General features: G+C 41.1%; 1 protein-coding gene across 3 annotated transcripts in view; it reads left to right on the forward strand.

Annotated features, from left to right (window-relative positions):
* The window catches only part of MRTFA (myocardin related transcription factor A), a 103,230-nt gene that overhangs the window by 19,137 nt on the left and 57,902 nt on the right, over positions 1 to 26,191 (forward strand). For 2 of the 3 annotated variants that reach the window (XM_043440461.1, XM_043440462.1), the window contains exon 1: positions 22,247 to 22,809. The exons of the other annotated variant lie outside the window; for it this stretch is intronic. In XM_043440461.1, coding sequence (XP_043296396.1) covers positions 22,602 to 22,809 — 208 coding nt within the window. In that variant the 5' untranslated portion in view covers positions 22,247 to 22,601. Of the gene's footprint in view, positions 1 to 22,246; positions 22,810 to 26,191 lie in introns of those variants that run through there. 3 annotated transcript variants of the gene reach the window in all.

Genomic DNA, 26,191 nt, shown 5'->3' on the forward strand with positions numbered 1-26,191 from the left:
GCCCAGCATTTCTCATGATGTCCTCTGCATAGAAGTTAAATAAGCAGGGTGACAATATACAGCCTTGATGTACTCTTTTTCCTATTTGGACCCAGTCTGTTGTTCCATGTCCAGTTTTAACTGTTGCTTCGTGACCTGCATACAGGTTTCTCAAGAGGCAGGTCAGGTGGTCTGGTATTCCCATCTCTTTCAGAATTTTCCACAGTTTATTGTGATCCACACAGTCAAAGGCTTTGGCATAGTCAATAAAGCAGAAATAGATGTTTTTCTGGAATTCTTTTGCTTTTTTGATGATCCAGCAGATATTGGCAATTTGATCTCTTGTTCCTCTGCCTTTCTAAAACCAGCTTGAACATCTGGAAGTTCACGGTTCATGTATTGCTGAAGCCTGGCTTGGAGAATTTTGAGCATTACCTTACTAGCATGTGAGATGAGTACAATTGTGCGGTAGTTTGAGCATTCTTTGGGATTGCCTTTCTTTGGGGTTGGAATGAAAACTGACCTTTTCCAGTCCTGTGGCCACTGCTGAGTTTTCCAGATTTTCTGGCATATTGAGTGTAGCACTTTCACAGCATCATCTTTCAGGATTTGAAATAGCTCAACTGGAATTCCATCACATCCACTAGCTTTGTTCGTAGTGATGCTTTCTAAGGCCCACTTGACTTCATATTTCAGGATGTCTGGCTCTAGGTGAGTGATCACACCATTGTGATTATCTGGATCGTGAAGATCTTTTTTGTACAGTTTTCTATGTATTCTTGCCACCTCTTCTTAATATCTTCTGCTTCTGTTAGGTCCATACCATTTCTGTCCTTTATTGAGCCCATTTTTGCATGAAATGTTCCCTTGGTATCTCTAATTTTCTTGAAGAGATCTCTAGTCTTTCCCATTCTGTTGTTTTCCTCTGTTTCTTTGCACTGATCACTGAGGAAGGCTTTCTTATCTCTCCTGGCTATTCTTTGGAACTCTGCATTCAAATGGGAATATCTTTCCTTATTTCCTTTGCTTTTTGCTTCTCTTCATTTCACAGCTATTTGTAAGGCCTCCTCAGACAACCATTTTGCCTTTTTGCATTTCTTTTCCATGGGGATGGTCTTGATCCCTGTCTCCTGTACAATGTCACGAACCTCCGTCCATAGTTCATCAGGCTCTCTGTCTATCAGATCTGGTCCCTTAAATCTATTTCTCACTTCCACTGTATAGTCATAAGGGATTTGATTTAGGTCATACCTGAATGGTCTATTGGTTATCCCTACTTTCTTCAGTTTAAGTCTGAATTTGGCAATAAGGAGTTCATGATCTGAGCCACAGTCAGCTCCCGGTCTTGTTTTTGCTGACTGTATAGAGCTTCTCCATCTTTGGCTGCAAAGAATATAATCAATCTGATTTCGGTTGGGTGGCGCTAAAATCACTGCAGATGGTGACTGCAGCCATGAAGTTAAAAGACGCTTGCTCCTTGGAAGAAAAGCTATGACAAACCTAGACAGCATATTAAAAAGCAGAGAAGGTCTGTCTAGTCAATGCTATGGTTTTTCCAGTAGTCATATATGGATGTGAGAGTTGGACTATAAAGAAAGCTGAGTGCTGAAGAATTGATGCTTTTGAACAGTGGTGTTGGAAAAGACTCTTGAGAGTTCCTTGGACAGCAAGGAGATCCAGCCAGTCCATCCTAAAGGAATATTCATTGGAAGACCTGATGCTGAAGCTGAAATTCCAATACTTTGGCCACCTGATGTGCAGAGCTGACTCATTGGAAAAGACCCTGATGCTGGGAAAGATTGAAGGCAGGATGAGAAGGGGACGACCGAGGATGAGATGGTTGGATGGCATCACTGACTGGATGCACATGAGTTTGAGCAAGCTCCGGGAGTTAGTGATGGATACGGAAGCCTGGCGTGCCGCTGTCCGTGGGTCGCAAAGAGTCAGACACGACTGAGCGACTGAACTGAATCAGACTGGTTAGTTACTATTATTGGATAGTGCACGGCCTTAATAAGACGTGAAAGTGTCAGTCGCTCAGTCGTGTGCGAATCTTTGTGACCACAAAGGTTGGACTGTAGCCCACCAAATTGTCTGTTCATGGGATTTCTCAGGCATGAATACTGGAGTGGGTCGCCATTCCCTTCTCCAAAGGGTCTTCCTGACCCAGTGATCAAACCTGGGTCTCCCACATTGCAGGCAGATTCTTCACCATCTGAGCCACCAGGGAAGGACTTAATAGGGAGGCTGGTTATCAAAGGTCAGAAAGTGAGCGATGTGAGACATAGTGAAGACCAAGTCCCAGAACTTCCCTGCTGAGAACTCGGGTTGGCACTGCTGCTGGCTTGGTCTGCAGTGAGTGCCTGCAGCCATTGGCAGTGTCACCAGTAGATACTTGCCACAGTGCCATGGGCAGTTTCTGACTGTATTTTCCATCTTGTGTCATTTGCCCCAATTTTTCAGTACCCTAAATGGGAGGATCTGATTGGCTGGATGTGGGTTGTATCTGTGAGCCAGATGCCAGGGGGCTGAGACAGGGACTCTGTGTTCCTCTGCAGCTTCTGTAGTAGGAAGAGAGGCCTGCCTTCCCCTATCTAGGAATTTACCCCAAATAGGAAAGGTATTCAGATCTGGGCAACTAAACTGTAGACACCATTCTCTCTTTAACTTGCCTTCTACTTCTCTGTCCACTATTCAGTCTCTTTTTCAGTCTTCTCTTCTTCTTCCTGTCCCTTAAATGTCAAATTTTCCCAGAGATAATCCTTGACCCATTTTCTTCTCAGTTTTCACATTCTCTCTAGCAACGTCATCCCAACTCATGGCTTTAGCTCCTGCTTCTTCAGGATGTCCAAACCTGTATCTCTAGCCCCACTGTATTTCCTGAGCTTCATTTAATCTATTACTTCTTCCCACTGGACATCTAGGTGGCCACATGCACTTCAGGCTTGTACAGATTTAAAGCTGCTGTTACCAGTCCCTGTGACGACCCTTTATTCCCTACCTTGGGAGCATTGGTCTCACCAGGAAATCGGGAGTCATTCTCAGTTCCTGTTGGCCGAGATTCCTCACATCTCTTTGGCATCTTGAGTTCTGTAGGCTCTACCTTTACTTTGACTTCTCGTATCTTGTCTCACTGCCCTGGATCCGACTGTCATGGTTTCTCACTGTAGTTTCAGGGAACCTTCTTTTTGGTCTCTCTGCCTGTGATCTGGCTCTTCTCTAGTTTGGCCTTCATACAGCTGCCAATAAACTTTTTCTGACAGTCAATTCTAATCATTTTATTCTCCTCAGAATGCTTCAGTTTCTTATAGGGTAAAATTCAGAGTTTTATACTCAAGCTATTATATTGTTTATTTGGCCTCTGATTTGGTCATCTCCTGTCACTTCTAACTTCACAGCCTCGAGCAATGATGAACTGCTTTTAGTTTCCAGAACATTCTGTGCTCTTCTAATTTTCTGTTCCTTTGCATACAGTCTTCCCTCTGCCTCGATCATTACTCTCTCCATTTGTCAGCCTACTAACTTCTACTTTTACATCCCAACTCCAGGGCTCCCTCTTCCGAGATTCATGCTGTCTTTGATTCCAGGTGGGGTTAGTGCTTCTCCTCTTGTGCTCTCCCTCTGCTTGGGACAGACCACCTGAAATGCAGGAGACATGGTTTCAACCCCTGAGTTGGGAAGATGCCTTGGAGAAGGGAAGGGCAACCCACCCCAGTATTCTTGCTTGGAAAATCCCATGGGCAGAGGAGCCTGGTGGGCTACAGTCCATGGGGTCACAAAGAGTCGGACACGACTGAGTGACTAACACACCAGAAGGTTAATTTTCTAATGTCATTGTTCCTAGCAGATCTCAGCAGTAAGCTCCTTGAATGCAGGGGTGGCGTCTTATTTCTGTGTCCTCAGTTCCTGTCACACAGCATACCTGTCATAGTCATTTTTATTTAAGGACTAAATGAATGAAAGCACCTTGAGAAGTGAAGAGCTGTACAGATGTAACAGTATTTTTATCAGTAGCATTTTCTTGTAAGCATTAGGTCTTTCCTAACTCTGAATTTCTGTGATCTGTAGATCAGGTCTGAGGGTACAGTTCTGGTTTTGTTTCATTCTCTCTGTCTGCAGGTGGCCAGAGGTCCAGGAGCCCTCCCAGTCCCTCAGATGACTTTGCCTTCTCTGTGATCAGCCTGATCCTCTTTCCCTGAGAAGTTGATTAACATCCTTCACTTTGGTTTTCCTAGCCTTCCACCTTGATACATACTTTAATCCTAAATGATGCTTTGTGTTATGTGTGACTCCATTTCTTTACCCCACCGCCACCAGCTTGACTACTTAGCTTTAGTTGCTCTAGTTATCATAAGTTATACAGTGGCTGGAAATGTGCACAGTATTAGTATTCTAGAGCTTCTCTCAGGGACCGCAAGAATGTCTGTCCATTTGGCTGGACTGCTGCTTCTGCAGTTGCTTCTCTCCCACCCCACAGCTCTCGTCCCAGTTTTGTGCTCCTACTAGTGGCCTTGGCAGAGCAAACAGTCTATAGTTTAATTTCACTCACACTTTATTTTTTAGAGCTTGGCTGTTGTCTCTTGATTTATTGCACTGGGAAGAATAAGTTTTTATTTATTTATTTTTTCTTGTTCCTCCCTCTGAGGGAGCCTGCGTCATTGAGAAATGTTTAACCTCGTGGCCTTGCACTGGGGCTGGAAATCTGCCTAAGGGAACTTGAACTGGTAGTGTTTTTACTCAGATTCCTTCTTATGGGGGGGTGGGGGGGATTTCAGCAGGGCCTGCCAAGACAGAAAGATGTTGGGAAATTTTTTTTAATAGCAAAGTATTTGAGGAGTTTTTCGGAGAGATGCTTAGGCATTTTAAAATCCCTCTGGGAGCAAGCTGTAGTTTCTACCAGGTAAAAATAAAAATTCAGGTTGAAAAACAGCTTTTCAGGCATGTGGTGTGTTGTTATAAGAAAACTTTGACTAGTTGGATGAGAAAGAGAAGCTAACCAGAGAGTCTGAGGAGTTTAGAAACTTTGACCTAGGGAAAGTAGTGGTAGGCCGAGGCAGATCTCTATGGACTGTGGGAAGAATTTGGCTCTTTATTAATTCTGGATTAGCCTAAGGTCGATCATCCCAGGGATTTTCTTTGGCAAGCCTCTCTTTGAAATTCTTACTGATATTGTCACTCTGTTCTATTTACAAAAGCACTTTGTTGATACAAACAAGGTATTTGCCCAGTGAGAGAGTTCAAATAGATGATCTTTTGTGCCCAAACAATGATCTTCCTATTAGGAGAAGGTGTGAACCAGCAAAGGTTTAGAATATGACTACGTCTGCTTATTTTTATCTTTGTGTCACTGATGAGGAAAAGTTATACAGTTGTTTGTCAGTATGGAATGATAAGCTGGGCAAGCCTTAGACCCTGACAAGGGAATACTGTGCAGTTAGACCATTTTTGGCAACCTTGTGACTACCTTGTAAAACTGGCAACAACTACACGGCACTTAATGTGAGTATAGGTATGCCCGGACCAGCAGGCTGTCTGTCTGTGCACTGGCTTTTCTGTTATCCTGGGTGATTGAGGGTTGATAGTGTGCATGGGCTAATGAGATCTCTTAATCAGCAAGTGTTTATTTATTACTGATTATACACACACATACACACACATATGTACATAAATATATATATATGCACGTAACACTCTGTTAGGATTCTTGAGAAGTATAAAGGAATGATTCTGAGACTCAAGAAATTTGCATTCTTGTTGGAGATACTGTGGTTATTGAGGATTATAAAATCCTAAGAAAAAAGAAGGAAATGAGGTCAGGAAAACTTCACAGTGGAGATAAGATTAGAGCTGGACCTTAGCGGAAAAATGCTGCTAGAGTAGACCAGGAGTCGGAGGCAGGAAGGTTTGAATCCCATGGTGTTCAGGCGGGAGTATCCTAAGGCAAGCTCTGGAAGCTAGATGAGGCTGGTATATAAGGAAGAATAAGGCTTTCACCTTGATCAGAATAGGAGGTACAGGAGAGCTGGAAGAGAAGATTGGGTTGAATAGGTAATAAGTAGCTGGATAATTGAAGATCCTGAATGTTAAATTGGGCAGTTTGGCCTTCAACAGATAGTGAGGAGTCATTTTAAACTCTTGAGTAATTATTTATCAGTCCACTTCTTTCAATAATTTTCTTTTGAAGTTTTTGTTGAAATTATTATAGATTCATAGGCAGTTGTAAGATATAATACAGAGAGATCCCTTGTACACAATAATTACTTTTTTTTTAAGAGCTAGATTTGTAAGCATCACTTGAAATCTAGCATAAACATGTGAAGATGTATCTGCTTTTCACCAGCATACAGGAAAAGGGCACACACATGCATCGTTTCTAGTAGATGCTATATAACAAAACATGAAGCATGGAACGTGTGTCCTGGGCGCAGGGCTCTTAGAGAAGCAGTGAAGTGCTTTGCGCTGGGCTTTGGGGAAGGCTTCATGGGGCCAGCACCATGTGAGGTGCTTCTCCCAGCCCGTGGCGTACCCCAGGGCCGCGCCAGGGGACAGCGGTGAACAGAGCAGACGTGGCTCTTGTCCTCGTGCAGCCTGAAGTTTATTGGTGAGGGCAGACAAGTAGTTACAGGAACAGAGAATGGGAGTTACAATGGGAAATTCAGAGTGCCATGGGAGAGCAGAACAGAGGGATCCAAACAACTCTAGGGTATGTTGCGGGAAGGCCTCTCAGAGGGATGTTTAAGCGGTGATCTGAGGGATGTTCCAGCAGAAAGAACAATGTGAAGATCTCAAGGTGGGAAATAAAACAGCACTTTCAAGGAATTCATGGGCTTCTGTTACAGCTGTGTATAGAGATGGGTGGAATAGCACAGATTTGAGGGTGGGCTTACATCCTGGCCCTATTGCTTACTTATTGTCCTTGGACAGTTATTTAGCTGTGCCTCAGTTTCCCCATCTGAAAACAAGCATAGCAGTAATTCCTACCCCATAGATTAGGGCTCAGTGGTCTCAGACATGTGATGCCCCTGGATTAGTGCCTGACACCCAGCAAGTGCTCAGTGCCTGTTAGCTATTACTGCTGTCGCTGTGACTACAGCTATAAAACATAAAATGATAAATGGTAAGAGTAGCTCACAGATAAATGAGGGTCTTAAAAGTCATGTTAGGAGTTTGGACGTTATCCTAAGAGCAGTGGGAAGTCACTGAAGGGCTTTCAGTAGAGACATGACATCAGGTTTGCATTTTAGAAAAATTCTTCTGGTTTCAATGGAGAAGATGAATTGAAGGGGCCTAAGAAAGAACCCGCCTGCCAATGCAGGAGACAAAGGTTTGATCACTGGGTGGTGAAGATTCCCTGGAGTAGGAAATGGCAACCCACTCCAGTATTCTTGCCTAGAGATCCCATGGACAGAGGAGCCTGGCAGGTTACAGTCCTTAGGGTTGCATGGAGTTGGGCATGATGGAAGCTACTGAGCACGCACAGAAGAAAGGTGGCCAAGTAAGGGGCCGTCTCAGGGTCCAGGTGAGGGGCCGTAGTCTCGAGGAAATGGTTTGGTTGAAGAGGCCAGGTAGACCTCCCGGTTCTGGAGGTAGATCTCTCATGAAGTTTAGGTTCTATTGGTAAGAGGGAGGCCTAAAAGGGAGGTAGTGACAATGAGAAAATAAATAACACAATACTAGGAATCATAAGTGCTGTTTTGAAAAGTTGAGAAAAGGGATGGTTGATAAGAGCTTGTAACTAATTTAGAAATGGTGGTCATGGGAATTCCCTGGCAGTCCAGTGGTTAAGACTCCACACTTTCACTCCCCAGGGTGTGGGTTCAGTCCCTAATTGAGGAACTAAGATCCTACAGACTGTGGGGAGAGGTCTAAGGGAAAAAAAGAAAAGAAAAAAAAAATGGTGGTCAAGGAGGGCCTTTCTGAGAAAGTGACATTTAAGCAGAGATGTGAATGAAGTGAGGGTTTTTCTGGTGAAACACTTGCCAGGCGCAAGTGTGATCATGCTTAGCATGTTCGCTAGCAAGGACTGTAGGGGAATATTAGTGAGGAACGCATGTGCCACAAGGACAGAGATCCTGTTCATCTAGAATTGCCTTCAGCAGACCTCGCATGTACCCTCAGCAAATACTTGTTGAATGAATGGATGGGCAGATGGATAGATGGGATTTCAAATGAATGAACAAATAAATGATACATTCTCCCAAAGCCTGGAAGCCAGGAAGAGGGGGAGAAAGTTGTAGGTAAGCTTCCCAACTAGTGCTTTTTTCTTATGACAGATTAAGAGAAAGGGCTCTGGAGCTAGACCTCAGATCCTGGCTTTGCCATCTGCTAGATGTATGACCTTAGGCAAGTTACTTATCCTCTCAGTGCCTCAGTTTCTTCATCCAAAAAATGGGAACAACAGTAGTACCTCCCTCACAGTGTCATTGCAGTTCCCCAGCCTCAGCACCATCGGCGTGTGGGGCTGAATCACTCTATGGGGGGATTGTGGGGGGCGTCCTGTGCTTTCTGGAGGGCTCCCCGTTTACCTGGCTGCGCACCTCCTAGATGCCAGTGGCGCCCTCCGGTTGTAACAAGCAAACGTCCTCCAGGTATTTCCATCTGTCTCCTTCTGGGCAAGGTCACCCTGAGAACCCTGGGTTTTTGTGAGGATTAAAGGAGTTGATGTGTGTAAAGCACCTAGAGCAGTGCCTGGCACGTGTGCTGTTACTAAAATTAGCATAGTGGTTTCTAGGGAAGAATGACTGTTTCTCCTAGACAGTTTAGTTTCCCATTTGATTAAGTAAATTACAGAAACTTTAAAGCACAGATGCTGATGGAGTATTTAAAAATGGATTTGTCTGTCTCCAATTAAATTTATTTATACACACTATCACTTTCTGTGGGTTGAACAACTCCTCTCATTCAGGAACCTCTGGCCCTACCTTTAGATACAAAATGTATCTCAATTGGAAGTTTCTTCAAAGTGGAGGAATGTTAACAATAGGTTCTTGCCACAGAAACTGTAATTTGGGGCCACTTTTTTATAATGTAAGAATTTGGTTTCTAAGATTAACATGCACTTCTATTTGGGTGCACAGTGGTTTTCAACAGCTGTTAATGGAAACCATCATCTATCCTAGTCAACTCACCAACCATAATAAGCATGATCAGTATTTATTGTATTTGGCTGTTGAAGAGTTGAAATAATAGTGTGTTCAAGAATGTTTTGTGGTTTTAAATTTTTTTCCAGTTTCATTGAGAAACAATTGACATATGTCATTGTGTAAATTTAAAACAAATAGCATGATGGTTTGGTTTACATATAGTCTGAGATGATTAGCAAAGTAGTTCAGCAAACATCCGTCTTCTCATATAGATACAGTGAAAAGTAAGATGAAAAGAAAAAAAAATCTCATTGTGACGAGAACTCTTAGGATTTCCTGTCTTTAACAATTCTCCTGTGTGTCACACAGCAGTGTTAACTCTGGTTATCCTGTTGCAGCCGTGGTTGCATTTTATAGTCAGTTTTTTTGTGTATCATCTGTGCTTGCTGGTAGCTAGTGCATTGGGTTAGCTTTTTGTAAATACTGTTTACCTTCTGTATATCTTAACTCTGCTTAAGCTGTGAAAGTGGTGATAAATTGGGGAGGGTGTCATTGTTTTAGAAACATGTTATAGAAAGACATCAATTGATGAATGTGGCAGTCAGAATGAGATAATTGAATAAACCTTGTAAAGTCATAAAATCAGGAACAAGACAGGGATGCTCCCACTTGGCACTTTACTCAACACAGTATTGGCAATCTTAGCCACAGTAATCAGACAAGAAAAAGAAATAAAAGGAATCTGAATTGGAAAGGAAGAACTAAAACTGTCATTGTTTGCAAATGACATGATATTATACATAGAAAATACTAAAGATGCCATCTGAAAACTATTGGAGCTCATCAATGAATTTGGTAAAGCTTTTGGATATAAAATTAATATACAGAAATTTTGTATTTGTATACAAGATATACACTAACAGTGAGCTATCAGAAAGAGAAGTGAAGGAAACAACTACTTTTACCATCACATCAGAAAGAATGAAATACCAAGGAATCAACCTACCTAAGGTGGTAAAAGACCTGTACTCAGAAAACTGTAAGACACTGTTGGAAGAAATTGAAGATGACACAGACACATAGAAACATATGCCATATTCTTGGATTGGAAGAATTAATATTGTTAAAATGACCATACTACCAATGCATAGTTTTAATGCAATCCCTATCAAATTATCAGTGGCATTTTTCACTGAACTAGAATACATAATTAAACAATTTGTATGGAAACACAAAAGACCCCAAGTAGCAAAACCGTCTTGGGAAAAAAGAACAGAGCCGGAGAAGCCACAGTCATATTCCCCGGCTTCAGACTATACTGCAAAGCTGCAGTACACCAGACAGACACATGGGTCAGTGGGACAGAATGTAAAGCCCAGAAATAACACTTGGGCTTCTGGTAGATTAGTCTGCGACAAAGGAGGCAAGCATGTACAGTGGTGCTGAGAGAACTGGATAGCTTCATGTAAAAGAGTGAAATCAGAACATTCTCTAACATCATATACAAAAGTAAACTCAGAATAGATTAAAGACCTAAATGTAAGACTGAAAACCTTAGAACTCCTAGAAGAAAACGTAGGTAGACCACTCTGACATAAATCATAGCAATATTTTTTTTGGATCTGTCTCCTAGAGCAAAGGAAATAAAAGCAAAAATAAACAGGTAGGACCTAATTAAACTTAAAAGCTTTTGCATAGCAAAGGGAACCATTGGCAAAACGAAAAGACAGCTGACTGAATGGGAGAGAATATTTGCAAATGATATGACTGATAAGAGGTTAGTATCCAAATTCTATAAAAAATTAATACAACTCAACATCAAAAAAAAAAAAAGTAAACAACCCAACTTTAAAATGGGCAGAAGACCTGAATAGACATTTTCCCAAAGATGCAGATGGCCAACAGGTACATGAAAAGATGCTCAGCATTGCTAATCATCAGGGAAGTGCAAATCAAAATTACAGTGAGATATCACCTCACACCAGTCAGAATGGCTGTCATCAAAAAGAACACAAATGACATGTTGATGAGGATGTGGAAAAAAGGGAATCCTTGGACACTGTTTCTGGGAACTTACCAAAATTGGTGAGTTTTTGTGTAGCCATTTCAATATTGAAGATGGCAGAAAAAAAGCAACACTTTTGGCATCTTATGCTTTATTATTTCAAGAAAGGTAAAAACACAACTGAAACACAAAAAAGAGTTTGGAGTAAAAGGTAAGGTTAAAAACAAAACTGAAAAGGTAAAAATGCAACTGAAACCAAAAAAAAAGTGTATGGAGAAGGTACATGAAGGTACTGATTGAACATGTCAAAGTGGCTTGTGAAGTTTCATGCTAGAGAGACCTCGCTGGACGATGCTTCACCATCAGTCATGTAGGCCAGTTGAAGTTGTTGATAGTGATCAAATCAAGACATTAATTGAGAACAATCAATGTTTCAACATGACCTACTCCAAATACCCAAATCAAGTTTTGAAAATCATTTGTACCCGCTTGGTTATGGTAATCATTTTGATGTTTGGGTTCCACATAAGTTAAGCAAGAAAAACCTTGACTATATTTTTGCATGCGATTTTCTACTGAAGTGTAATGAAAATGTCCTGTTTTTGAAACATATTTTGATGGGCAATGAAAAATGGATACTGCACAATACTGTGGAATGGAAGAGATCATGGAGCAAATGAAATGAACCATACCCAAAGTTGGTCTTCATCCAGAGAAAGTGCTGTCATGTACATGGTGGGACTGGAAGGGAGTCCTCTATTATGAGCTCCTTTTGGAAAAGGGGACAATTAATTCTAACAAGTACTGCTCCCAGTTAGACCAACTGAAGGCAGCATTTGATGAAAAGCATCCAGAATTAGTCAACAGAAAACCCGTAATCTTCATCGGATAATACAAGACTATGTTTCTTTGATGACCAGGAAGAAACTGTCGCAGCTTGGCTGAGGGGTTATGATTCATCTGTCTTATTCACCAGACATTGCACCTTCAGATTTCCATTTGTTTCCGTCTTTACAAAATTCTTCTGTGGAAAAGCTTTCAGTTCCCTGAAAGACTGTAAAAGGCACCTGGAACAGTTCTTTGCTCAAACAGATAAAAAGTTTTGGGGATGTGGAATTGTGAAGTTGCCTGAAAAATAGCAGAAGGTAGTGGAACAAAGTAGTGAATATGTTGTTCAGTAAAGTTCTTGGTGAAAATGACAAATGTATCTTTTGTTTTTACTTAAAAACTGAAGGAACCTTTTGGCCAATCCAGTGCTTTAACATATTCAGACATCTCCCATATCAGAGGATATTGTATTCATTTTGTTTCTTTCTCTTTCGCTATTACAAGCATGTTGCAGTAAATGTCCTTTTTACATATGTTTTGTTTTTGTTTCTGTGGTGCCTATTTTTAGGAGTGGGACTGATGAGTTAAAGAGAATATGTATTTTTAATTCCATAAATGCAGTAGCCAAATTGTTTTTTAAAAGACTATAATGCTTCCCATTCCACTGGCCCTGTTTGAGAGTACCATTTTCCCCACCTCTCTGCTTGACATAGGTATTATAAACTCTTAAACATTTTAGACTCATCTGATGGTTATGATGTGATAGTTTGTTGTTAATTTGTGCCTGCATGCTAAGTCATTGCAGTTGTGTCCGACTCGCAACCCCATGGACTGTAGCCCCCCAGGCTCCTCTGTCTTTGGAATTCTCCAGGCAAGAATACTGAAGTGGGTTGCCATGCCCTCCTCCAGGGGATCTTTCTGACCCAGGAATCGAACCCACATCTCTTACGTCTCCTGTATTGGCAGGTGGATTCTTTACCATTGCATCATCTGGGAAACCATTGGTGTTAATTTAATCTCTCCATTCAGGAATTTGGTTAGGATTCTTAACAGGTTTGCTGAGTAAGCCACGTGAAAGCCCACCTTCTTTGGACACTGCAGCCACATCTTGAGATGCCAGTGACATGTGGACTGTGAGGGACCAGGGGATGGATACAGTAGTTTGTTAACAGTAGAAAGTTGGGCTTTTGGATTCTAAGACGTGTTAATGTGAAAACATTCCATAACACTGGAATGTGCAGGGACATATGTCTTTATGTGAGTATAAAACCTTCTTCCCCAGATCCCTGACCAATTACCTTGCAGCAGAGATCATTTTTCTAGGGAAGTTTAGCATAGTGGTAAGCAGGTCACCTTTGAGAAGGGGCTGTATTTTATGTACCATATTTTATCAGGGAATTAATGTCATAGTGTAGTAAAATTTATATTGTGAATAATTTTCTAGCTTTATAATTAATCGTTTTGACAGTAATGATAATTACCATGTATTGACTGCCTCCCTTGTAGTAGGCGCTTTAAATAGTCATCTAACTCCAACCGCAGTCCTTCACATTAAGTAAAATTTTGCCTTGAGTTAAACTGGAACCTAGCTGGCGACTAAACTGAAACCTAGCTGGTAAGTGCTAGAGCTCAGGGTTGTACCTTCAACTTAAGAGCTCCTGACTATTAAACCATGCAGTCTCTTGATTAGATACAGTGTGAAAGAGCTTGGATAAGACTCATGAATAATTTTTTAACCTCTATTTTAACATAAATACAGACCACCACAGTCTAGACCTTAGCAATACCAGGGGCTGATTTGAGTTTGACCTTTTACCACTTGCCTTTGTCTGGGATCTGGCGGTGATGACAACATTGCTAAGGGTTCAGTAATTAGTGAGCATCTGGTTGAAAGATAGTGGGTTAGATGCTGTGGGTATTTGATAATGTTTACTGAGTATCTGTTGGATAGAGCCCTGTTTTATTTTATGGCACAATAAAATAAGATGCTAATCCTTTTCTACAAAGAGTTTAACATTCAGCTCAAGATAGACTTGGTCGTTATACTACAAAATAAGAGAAAATGTTATGCTTATCCTTATAAGAAGGTACAGCAGGTAGAGTAACCAGAGCTTTCAGAGGATAATTAGGGAAGGTTTCTTGCAATAGGTAGTTTTGAGCCAGAGTTTTAAGACAACGCACGTGAACAGTTGGCACATCTGAGTTTCCTAGAAGATCGTATACTCAAGTCAACTTCAACTTGGAATATTTCATGATTTTAAAGAGTGTCCCTTATCACATATCTTGAGATTCTAAATTGAGGATTCTGTTCAAACCCTTTGCTAGGTTCTCACTTAGTTAAATGACTGTTTTGCTATGCCTCTCCTTGTCATTTTGATTTCTTTGAATTTGTGGGAATGAAGTTTATTATAAGACCTGAATTCAGAAAATAATTTTTAGTTTTCTGTTGCTTTTCATAAAAATATAAGGTTTAGAGGTAGTTTTAATTGTTCTTTACCATTCACCTAGTTTTACTAATCAGAAAAGTTACTGTTTCCTTTTATAAGTCTGATTTTAAAAGACTTATTTCTAAATTAGTCACTCCTATGAGTAACGTTACAACGTATGTTCCTTTGTTGTTGTTGTTTAGTTGCTAAGTTGCATCTGACTCTTTGGGACCCTGTGGACTGTAGCCCACCAGGCTCCTCTGTCTGTGAGATTTCCCAGGCAAGAATACAGAAGTGGGTTGCCATTTCCTTCTCCAGGGAGTCTTTCCAACCCAGGGGTCAAACCTGAGTCTCCTTCATTGGCAGGTGGATTCTTTACCACTGAGCCACCTGGGAAGCACATGTCCCTATATACACAAACCAAAAAAGTGAAGCCCTCCTAAAAGTATTTAAGAACACTCTTTAACAAATACATTCTTTTAACAAAAACAACAGGAGAAAGTTACTGTTTTCTAAAAGGCTGATGTATTGATACATTGGCCTGACTTCTGACCAGATGTAGCATTTATCCTGAAATTATCTGAGAATTTGAGACCTAAGAAATTTGAGGAATCTAGGTTAATTTTTTTAAACTACAAAGCAAGTGGTGGTCAATTTTTAAAATTAATTTTCAATTATAGAACAATATAATATTTGTTTTCTTAAAATAACAAAGTTGTACAGGGAAGGCCCAATCCAGCTTTGAACTTTCTTAACCGTTAACATTTAAATCTATGAAATTAATTGCATGTGTCTACGTGCTAAGTCTCTTCAGTCGTGTCTGAGTCTGCAACCCTGTGAGCTGTATCCCGCCAGGCTCCTCTGTCCATGGGATTCTCTAGGCAAGAATACTGGAGTCGGTTGCCATTTCCTTCTCTAGGGGATCTTCCAGACCCAGGGACTTAACCTGCATCTCTTTTGTCTCCTGCATTGGCAGGCGGGTTCTTTATTAATTAGTTAGTTCAGTTGCTCAGTTAGTTCCAACTCTTTGTGACCCCATGGACTGCAGCACGGCAGGCTTCCCTGTCCATCACCAACTACCAGAGCTTGCTCAAACTCATGTCCATTCAGTTGGTGATGACATCCAGTTATCTCATCCTCTGTTGTCCCCTTCTCCTCCTGCCTTCAATCTTTCCCAGCATCAGGGTCTTTTCCAAGAAGTCAGTTCTTTCCATCATGTGGCCAATGTATTGGAGTTTCAGCTTTAGCATCAGTCCTTCCAATGAATATTCAGGACTGATTTCCTTTAGGATGGACTGGTTGGATCTCCTTGTAGTCCAAGGGACTCTCAAGAGTCTTCCCCAACACCACAGTTCAAAAGCGTCAGTTCTTTGGTGCTCAGCTTTCTTTATAGTCCAACTCTCACATCCATACATGACCACTGGAAAAACCATAGCCTTGACTAGATGGACCTTTGTTGGCAAAGTAATGTCTCTGCTTTTTAATATGCTGTCTAGGATGGTCATAGCTTTTCTTCCAAGGAGCGAGGGTCTTAATTTCGTGGCTGCAGCCACCATCTGCAGTGATTTTGGAGCTCAAGAAAATAGTCTGTCACTGTTTCCATTGTTTCCCCATCTATTTGCCATTGATCTTCATTTTTTGAATGTTGAGTTATAAGCCAGCTTTTCAGTCTCCTGTCACTTTCATCAAGAGGCTCTTTAGTTCCTCTTCACTTTCTGCCATAAGTGTGGTATCATCTGCATATCTGAGGTTATTGATATTTCTCCTGGCAATCTTGATTCCAGCTTGTGCTTCATCCAGCCCGGCATCTCGCGTGATGTACTCTGCATATAAGTTAAATAAGCAGGGTGGCAATATACAACCTTGACGTACTCCTTTCCTGATTTGGAAACAGTCTGTTGTTCCACATCTGGTTCTAACTGTTGCTTCTTGACCTGCATACAGATTTCTCAGGAGGCAGATAAAGTGGTCTGGTATTCCCATCTCTTTCAGAATTTTCCACAGTTTGTTGTGATCCACACAGTCAAAGGCTTTGGTGTAATCAATAAAGTAGAAGTAGATGTTTTTCTGGAATTTACTTGCTTTTTCTGTGATCCAACAAGATATTGGCAATTTGATCTCTGGTTCCTCTGCCTTTTCTAAATCCAGCTTGAACACCTGGAAATTCTTGGTTTAGGTACTGTTGAAGCCTGACTTGGAGAATTTTGAACATTACTTTGCTAGCGTGTGAGATGAGTGCGATTGTGTGGTACTTTGAGCATTCTTTGGCATTGTCCTTCTTTGGGATTGAAATGACAGCTGACCTTTTCCAGTCCTGTGGCCATGGCTGAGTTTTCCAAATTTGCTGGTATATTGAGTGCAGCACTTTAACAGCATCATCATTTAGGATTTGAAATAGCTCAACTGGAATTCCATCACTTTATTAATTGTTCTCATCTAAATTTAACTGAATCTTTTCAGTGGGTCTCTGCAACCTTAGTTTCTTTCTTTTTAAATATCCTAGGCAGTGTTGATACTTTCTTTGCAGTACAGTCTTGATAAAAATTTTTGGGGGGAGTTATTGGATAATATCAGTCTCAGGTTAAGATGTTTGATGGACTCTAGTCTTTTTAAAATTATGAAGCATTCCAAATTGGAATTGACTGTCTGAGTATAAGGAGTTCAATAAACTCACTATCTTAGGGTTTTTCCTGGTGATCCACTGGCTTAGACTCCAAGCTCACAATGCAGAGGTCATGAATTAGACCCCTCGTCAGGGGACTAAGACCCTGCATGCTACAGGGGATGGCCAAAAAAAAAGGGCTAAAGCTTCTTCCAGCTAGCAAATTACAGACACCATGTAGTTCAGTGGCTGCCCTGTGCGTGCTGTCCTCAGATTGGATCTCATGTGTGTCTGTATGGACTAGAGAATTGATGTCTGTGACACACAACATGTAACCCTGGTGAGTGCATGGCCACTGAGCACCCTGAGCTCCAGGGAAGATGTCTGGATTGTGGGAGAATTAACGTGCAGTATACTCTTGCTTCAGTGGAGGAAAGGGAAGGGAGATAACTTTGCGCTGGAGGAGTCCTAGCAGCTTTTGACTTTGAAAAATATGAAGAATCAAAGACCTATGATAAGAATCAGAGACAATGAAGTAATGAGAAAGAGCCAGCAGAAATGTAGTTTGACTTCGGCTAATAGATTTTCCCTGGAACTGTGCACTGATACCTTGGTTGCCAGTTTGTAATGTGGGCAGCTTGTCTGGCTGGTGGCATCTGGGCTGCTGAGGAAGAGCAGATGGTGGTACGCGATGGGCTAGCGCAGGCGGTAACGGGGAAGCAGAGACTCTTGGATTCATTGGCTCAGCACCTCACTACCTAAAGGGAAGAACCCTTTGTGGTTTCTTTAAGCTCGTCTTGCTGATACACAGCGCAGCCTGGAGACCTCGAAGCAGAACGGAGCACGGCGGGGGTGTCAGCGGTCCAGAAGCTTCTCTAGCTGCTGGCTTCCCTGCTGATGACAGGAGGGAGACTGGAGGAACTAGCTGCAGAAGGGGTGTCCTCTGTAGCATGAGCTGGGCAGAAAGACCCCGGGGTTCCCAGAAGGGTGACAGTTACCTCCAGAGGACTGTCTGTATGAAGAAGACTCTAAACCACTAAAGAGAGAGAGAGACATAAAAGTGTGGTACTCTTTCTGTTTATAAATGTAGACTTTTACTTCAGTTTAAAAAAAAAATGTAAACTGTACTTGAAATTCTTCTGTTTGGGCTGAAGTATCTCTGCCTGGTTTCACTGCAGAGGGCAATTTAAGGAGGAAGGTTTAAATAAAATCCTTTTGGCCTTTACAGTCTGGGGTCCGAGGGAAGACAGTTTCTTTTTGTGTTGTACAAAGTCATTTGTAAAAACTAAACATTTTAAAAAGATGGTTAAAACATTTTTGAGTATGTGATTGTAGGAAGGTTGTAGCCTCGTATTTTTTCCCCCGAGAAGCATATTAATCGGTGTGTCTCTTTCTCCTCAAGGCGTCATTGCTCAAAGGCACATCGAGTTAGAAAACTCTTCGGTCTTGGCCTTTGTGTTTCAGAAAGCGGTGCTTGCCAGACCCGGTCAGCCTGCTCCCCAGTGGTGTGCTGACTGCTTATCCGTGTTCTTCGGCTGTCTCCGGTCTTTGCATGACTCAGTGTTAGTCAGAGTCCGAACGAAGGCATCCCAGGGGAGATTGTGACTGGCTCCCTTTTTTGGGTGATAGCTTTTATTTAATTTACTTGGTCATGTAATGTAGGCAGATATTAACAGTTTGAGAAATCCTAAAGGAATGTCAATTCCAAGCACAACATCTTTATAAGAAAGCAGTTGTGAATTCACTAAAATGTGAATTTAGTTAAACAGATCCTTTTTATACCTTGTTCTCCCTATTTTCTGCTCAGAGTAATTTTTTCTGTTTAATGGGAGATCACGGGCTGCCCTAAAACTGGAAGACTGAAGTTAAACGACAGTGATTTACCTGTGGCATACTGATTGTTGATTGTCTCACTAAATTCACCCTAAAACCATATGAATTTGGTGATGTTACCCCCATTTTCAGGAGGGATGAAAGCTCAGAGACGTTAAGTGACTTACTCAAAGCCAGACTGGTGGCGGGCGGTAAAAGCCGGAGTTTGAACAGATCTGTCCGGTTCCAAGTGCAAAGCTCTCAGCCTCCTGTCACCCTGCCGCTATCATGCTTCAGACGGTAGAGACTCTCAGTAGATCTCGGACAGAAGAAAAAGCAGTCTGGTTCTCTGGCCTGCTTTGCTGGTTCATTTGCTTACTCTCTCTGTCTCCCCTGCTTCCGCAGCACCTAGCATGTGCATAACGGACTCTCAATAAATATTTACTGAAAGAACAAGTGTGTACAATTAACCATGGAAAATGGAAGTGAACGGACATTTTTGTAAAGCTTTTGCAACTATATGCTGTATTTGTAAATGTAGTAAAGTATATCTTAGACTAATATTTATCAGGTTTATTCATGGCACATATAGATATTTGAATAAGAATAAAACATTTACAGTTCTATATGATTTCTGGAGATTATCAACAGCCTGACTTCTCATTTCCCTCCTCCTAACCAGCCTCCCCACTGCTAGTCTTGATTCTCTTTATTTCACACTGCTGTCAGATTGCCCTTTCCTTCTCTCTCTCCTCCATTGCCCAATAAATTATTGTCACACCTTTGCTTTTGTACATTCCTCTCTCTTTGATTGCAATTCCTTTCCCCATCTTTTTGGTTTGACTTTAAAAGAAAAATATTCAGGTCTTGGCTTGCGTGTCTTCTCTGACTCCTTCCAACCTAATTAGTTCCCCTCTTTATGTTCCTGTCAGAGCACTTGTCAAGCTGATGATTGTGTAATTGGGTACACGTCTGTCTGTTTCTTTGAACAGCCTGCATTGTAAGCTCCATGAGGGGAGTGAATAGAATGTTTTTATGTCTGTGTCATGGTACCTGCTTCATGGTAGGCAGACAGTAAATATGGAATGAAAAATAAATAAATGGTGTAGCTTGCACAGTTCCACCATACATCTTATAGAACCATTCCATTTTAGAGATGGAACCTGTCAGCTCTAGCCCCTCGCATTTAGAGATGAGGATGACGCCCTGCAGTCCTACAACTAAGTAATTACTAATTAGCTGCACAGCTAAAAAACAGAGCTCCCGAGTTCTAGCCCAGTGTCCTTTCTTTCATTTTTTTTTAAAGGATTTTTTTTGCTTATTATAAAGGCAGTGGTTATTTAATGTAGAAAATTTAGAAGATACAGATAAACAAAAGGGAAAAGAAGAAAATAGAAACATCCTACTCGCACCACCATCCAGGCATGTTTATCTGTGTGTTCTGTGACTGTGTGATGACAGCAGCTTGCGTTTACTGAATCTCATGTTTAAAACAGGCACTGTCATAAGTGCTTTGTAGGTATTACATCATTTATGATAGCACCCCTGTGGGATGAATACTGTTACCCCATTTTCCAGATGAGGAAATGAAGGTATAGAGATGTTATCTCAAGGTCATACAGCTGGTAAGTGGTAGAGAGAGACAAGATTTAAACCCAGGCAGTCTAGCTCTAGAGCTTATGTTCTTAACTCTTATATTCTTAACTACGATTCCGTTCTGCCTATATGCATATTATTTCATAATCTGCTCTAAAAAAAAATTGAGATCAGTATACATACAGTAACGGTCATCCTTTCTAGGAGTACGGTTTAGTACATCTTGGTAAAAGGCAAGCAACAACCACAACCAAGAGATAGACTATTTCCATCAAAAAGTTCCGTTGTGCCTCTTTGTACTCCCAACTTCTGGCAACCCCTGATCTTATTTCTGCCCTTATAGTTTTGCCTTTTCTTGAATTTCATATAAATGTGTGATCATTTAATATGTTGCCCTTTGTGTTTGTCTTCTTTCACTTAGCATAGTGCTTTTCAGGCTCATATATACTGTTGTCTATGCTAGTAGTTCAGGGATTTTTTTAAAATCACTGAATAATATTTCATTGTATGGATATACCACAGTTTTTATTTTGTTCACAAGTTAAAGGACATTTCGATTGTTTTCCCTCTAGTTTTTGGCAATAAAATAAAACTGCTCTAAATATTCACGTACAGCTCTTTATGTGGTCATGTGTTTTCATTTCCCTTTGTTTAAATACTCAGGAATGAGATTCCTGGGTTGTATAAGTTTTAACTTTCCAAAGTGGCATTATCATTTGCATTCTACCCAGTGTCTGAAAGTCCCAGTTGCTCCCCATCCTTGCCAGCAAATTATTTCATCAGTAGTAGTTGTATTCTGATGCGGGCTACAGTCCATGGGGTCGCAAAGAGTCAGACACGATTGAGCAACTTAACACTTTGACTTTTTCATTAGCCAAATAATTCTCTTTGTGTAGTCCTGTTGGAAAAAGGTGTTGCTTAAATTAAGGATTTCTGATATTTTTTCTTTTTCATTTCCCATTTTCTTTCCTTTCCATTTTACAAATGTTTATTGATCATCCTTGCCATGCAAGGGGGTGGACACGGATGAGTGAGTCTACTCAGAGCCCTCCGGTTGGTCCCTGGAGTGGGGGCTCTGCATGTGTTGGTGATGCAGTTGATTATTAAACGTTGCTGTGTGTGGAGGCTTTTGCTTCTGTGTCTCTACCCTTTATGCCTTACACAGCTTTCAAGTGCTTATGAACCTTGTGAGGACAGGAATATGGTGCCACATCGGGCACCAGCTGTGCCGCCAGCCTTTCACCACCACCTGCTTCAGGTGGAAATGCCAGGGAGTATCATGGTGGCAGCTGCTGCTGTAATGAGCTGGGTAGGTTTTTCAGCTCGCTCTGTTAGTGTAGTTGCCCCAGTTGCCTCCTCAGTGACTTGCATGATGGGACTGTGACATCTAAGGAGTAAAATCAAGTGGTGAGAAAAGTTGAGGCCGACGAGGTTAGAGTGTGGATCTCGGATTCGGGGCTGCCACTGTTGTCGCAAAGCACAGTCTCTGACCTCAGTCAGCTTCTTAAGAGCCTTTATATTCTTTCTAAATGAACCAGTCAAGTATGTCTTGAGCTATATCTTTTTTTAGAGATCTTATCAGCAAAATACTTTGCTAAGAAATGTGTCTCTTCACTCATTCATTGATTCATTGGGCACCTTTACCACTGTTTGTGGTTCCCTTCTTAGTGTTGTGATATGGCTTGTTTCAAAGTAAATTCTTTCTGAGTTTTTCTCTTAGTATCTTCCCCTCCTCCCAACTTGATATCTTTCATCTATAAACATTTTAAAAGCAAATGTCAAGTGAAATAAAATAGTATTATAGCTCCTTGTTCCACTTTGGTGCCGACTTTGCACAAGAAAGGAGGGAGGCGGAGGAGAGAAGAGAGAACTCGGTCATGTGATGCTGCTTGTCTGGCAGAAGCCTTTTGGTTCTGAGCAGAGAAACCAACTGTTTACTATTTTGGGTGAATGAGGTTGGTTGGTTGCTACGAGCTTTTTCTCTCAGGGAACCCTCCTGTCTTCCAGCTCTACACGTCGAAATCATCCCAGTGCTGCTTTTTGGCATTTGGGCAGAGGAGGGAGGTGTCTGTGTCGAGGCCCAGTGCTGACAGGAAGAAATGTTTTCCAGGAGACTTACTGATTCTGACCTTCTGCTGTCACTGCCTTTAATGCCACACTCCCTAAGTAAACTTGGGATCTGGCTGTTCTTGCAGCCCCGAGGGCTGCAGAAATGAAGTACCCACTTTAACTAAAAGAGCCATGCTAATCAGATCTACTGCACATAATAAATGGCCTCTTTAAAGAGCGAGGGCAGGAGGATGAGTTTGTTGCAACACTGGCCTTTGGAGTCTCACCTCTCCCCTAGCGTGCTGGAGGAGAGGGCCGGGATTTATCAGCCCACCTGCAGGATCCTGCCGCTCCCATGGATTGTCCTGAAGCCGGGGAAGGACAGCCGCTCAGCCATGTGCCTGGCCCCTTATCACAGTTTACGGGAAGGTTGGCATATTTGTCCCTTGGGGATTTGCATGTTTTTTTTTTTTGTCTTCTCCTCTGTTTACTGCTTTTTTTTTTTTTTTTAATCCCCTCCCTGTTTCTCTGTAGCCATCCACGCTTTGACTTTGGATGGTTTTTATTGACGCTTATTGAGCACTTAGCAGATAGATAACTGAGCAGGGACCTGTAGGGTGTATTTCATGACTTGATGGGACAGTGTTTAGGATGTTTCACTTTATTACTCCTTTCCTTCCACCTGTGCAGAGCTCATGTATCAAATTGAGATTATGGAAGAAGGAAGAAAAGTCTTTTCTTTAGTAAGGTGGGATTCTTCCCATGTGTGTAGATCAAACACAGTGTTTTTATTAGTAAAACATACACTGGCCATGAGTACTATACTAATCAATAGGAGCTGTTGATGATGACTTCAGTTTCTTCTGTTAAGTGCTGAAAGCAGATAGATAACCTCTAAGAGCTTGTAACACTAAAACACCATAATTTAAAATAAAATAACATTTGAAAGGCTTTTTATTTATATTGCATGTTAGTTTTGTTTAGGGTGAACAGTTTGAACTAGGCTTACAGTCTTTTTAGTAATTGCAGAATTAGAATCATATCCAAGTCTATGGAAGATAGCAGGAAACTATTTATAAGGGAACACCCATAAGGAGTTTTCCTTGAGACCATCTCTTAGAGTTCTGGGGAAAAAAAAATACTGAAACTGCTGAAAAAAAAATCTTTCAGAGGGTTTCTGGGTTATGAAAAAAAGGAGGATACAGACTTGATCTGATTTCTGTCAAATGTGGATGGAAAATAATTATTAACATACACCCTGTCCTAGCTTGGAAACCTTCTGTTATCCATTATCAGAACTTAAATACTATCTCTAGTATTGGTCACATAAATTCTGCTTCTCTAAAAACTTGGATATATCTTTTGAACTTTTGAGATCTCTTTGGGACTTTACTAACATTTGACAGGAAGACTTGAGCATGTGGCATCACAATGAATGAGTTCATTGAAGAGGACATGAGTGTTTATTGGTGCCCAGTTTGCAAAGAGAATACTTTAAAAAATTGGTTGAGAGGCAGTTGATTTTTCTTTGAATATCTAGATGTGTTCTGGACTCATGTCAAGGGAACACCATGGCAACATTAGTGGGAAGACAGAGGCAGAGGCAGTGTGACTCAGGACTGAAGGCTTTGTACGGCTCTGTTGACTTTTTATATTCCAGGGGACTGTGGTGTTTTAGATTCCCAGTCTGATCATTAAGAATATCTTTAAATGCAGGAGTATGTAGGAAATAGAAATACAGAGTTCTCTTCATAAGTAGAGTCAGAATGGTAGTTTTAGACAACTGTCCTAAGCAATTGACTGTATGTTTTTCTGGCTAGAAACCACGTTTAGAACCTTGTATTTAGAATTCTGTATGTCTTCCTGATCTCGAGTAGACTCATATTTTACTTTCTACAAATATATATAAACATTGTTTTTTTTAATATTATCATTTTATAAACTGCAGAAAAGAAATAGGCTGTGCATTAGATAGAAAAGATGCTTGATGTTACTTCTTTTGAGGTGAAGCAGGTGTCTGAAGAGTAAAGATCTTCTCTTAAATACTCAAACTCAGTGGAAATAGCTTCCTACTCTTGTGCTTTATTATTATAGATAAATCTTCAATAATATTTTTTCTTCTTTCATAGTTTCTTAATTGTCTTTTCTTTTTCCTAATAAAAAAGTAGATTCTAAAAGCTGGCACATGTTTTTAGAGATAATTGTTTATAGAAGGCCATGTGTAACACTTTTCTCATTGCTTTGCTGACAGTTGGAAATGCCTAGAAGGATAGAGACCAACCTTTTTTATTTACCTTTTATGTCGTTAGGACCTGTGGTTTTCTCTATTAACAGACTTGGGCAAGGATCAGATCTGCATTTTGGGGGAGGAGTGAGCTTGAAGGGTTGATCAGCCTTGAAAGATTGATGCTTTGTAGTTTAATACAACCTTCTGTTGCAGTGCTGCCCGGTACTATTGCTGTTCTGTCCTCTGCGGTAACCACCAGACACACATAGCTATGGAGACTTGAAATGTGGTTGGAGTGACTCAGAAAACGAATTTTTAATTTTATTTACTTTTAGATAGCGTATGTGGCAAGTAGCTACCATATTGGATAGCACGGTTCTAGACCCTTCCCATTCTGACCTTAGCCTGCTTTCTAGCTACCTTCTACCACTCCTTTTAACAGATTTAATGTTCAAGCTAAACTGCAGTGTATTGATTATGTGTTTACCCTTACAGTATTTCCTAGGCCAGGTCTTGGTTCATGCTGTTTATCTTCAGTTTTTTTGTGGTCCTTCAACAATGGTGTGCATGCTACTGCCCCGGTGAAGCTTACCTAATTCTTTTTGTACTCAAGTGATTTATTATCTGCAATCACTTAAAGCACTTATAACACTGTGTTTGATTACAGAGATTTTGTTTTACATTTCCTGTCTTCTCTATTATATTTATATATTCCTTGGGGGGCCTTATATGGTTGCTGTGATTGTACATATGTGATAAGCTTTAGCCTTTTCTCTTTTCTTCCCCTTCAAAATGCTTAGCAAAGTGTATTTATATGCATATGTATTTGTGTTCAGTCGTGTCTAATTCTTTGTGACCCCATGATCTGTTGCACACCAGGCTTCTCTGTCCGTGGAATTTTCCAGGCAAGAATACTGGAGTGGGTTGCCATTTCCTACTCCAGGGGATCTTCATTGGACCTGTGTCTCCTGCATTGGCAGGCAGATTCTGTGCCACTGAGCCACCTGGGAAGCCCAGTATTTATTCATAGAAGGTGGTTGATATGCATTAGCTGAGTCTGTTAAGGTTATTGTGCAGTAGAGGGCAGTATCATGCCCATAAACAAAATACAGTGTTTGTCCCAAAGTGATAGATTTTGAGCACTGTCCTAATTCAGTTTTATTCAATCTCATATTAATGATTATAGCCTTCAGAAGGAACTCACATCTTTAATTGTCGGTGATATTAATAACCTTTTCACATAATTGTCTTGAATTAGATTCAAAATATGAGGTCAGGAAGAGCCCCTGGAGAAGGAAATGGCAACCCACTCCAGTATTCTTGCCTGGGAGAACTGAGGAGCCTGGTGGGCTACAGTCCATGGGGTCACCAAAGAGTGGAATATGACTTAGTGACTAAACAACAACAACAATGATGTTGGAACAGGAGGCTGGTGAGATTCTTACTGGAAAGCAACTTAGTATATCTAAGAAGCACTAGCCATGGCATTGGGTGTCAGAGATTACTTCCTTGAGGGCAGAAGCCTTTTAATGGTAGACAGCTAGAGCTCGACACTGAGCCAGTAGTCAAGACCCTGAAGTTCTT

This window comes from Cervus canadensis, chromosome 21 (genome assembly GCF_019320065.1).
Source record: "Cervus canadensis isolate Bull #8, Minnesota chromosome 21, ASM1932006v1, whole genome shotgun sequence".
In the NCBI taxonomy this organism is placed as follows: domain Eukaryota; kingdom Metazoa; phylum Chordata; class Mammalia; order Artiodactyla; family Cervidae; genus Cervus; species Cervus canadensis.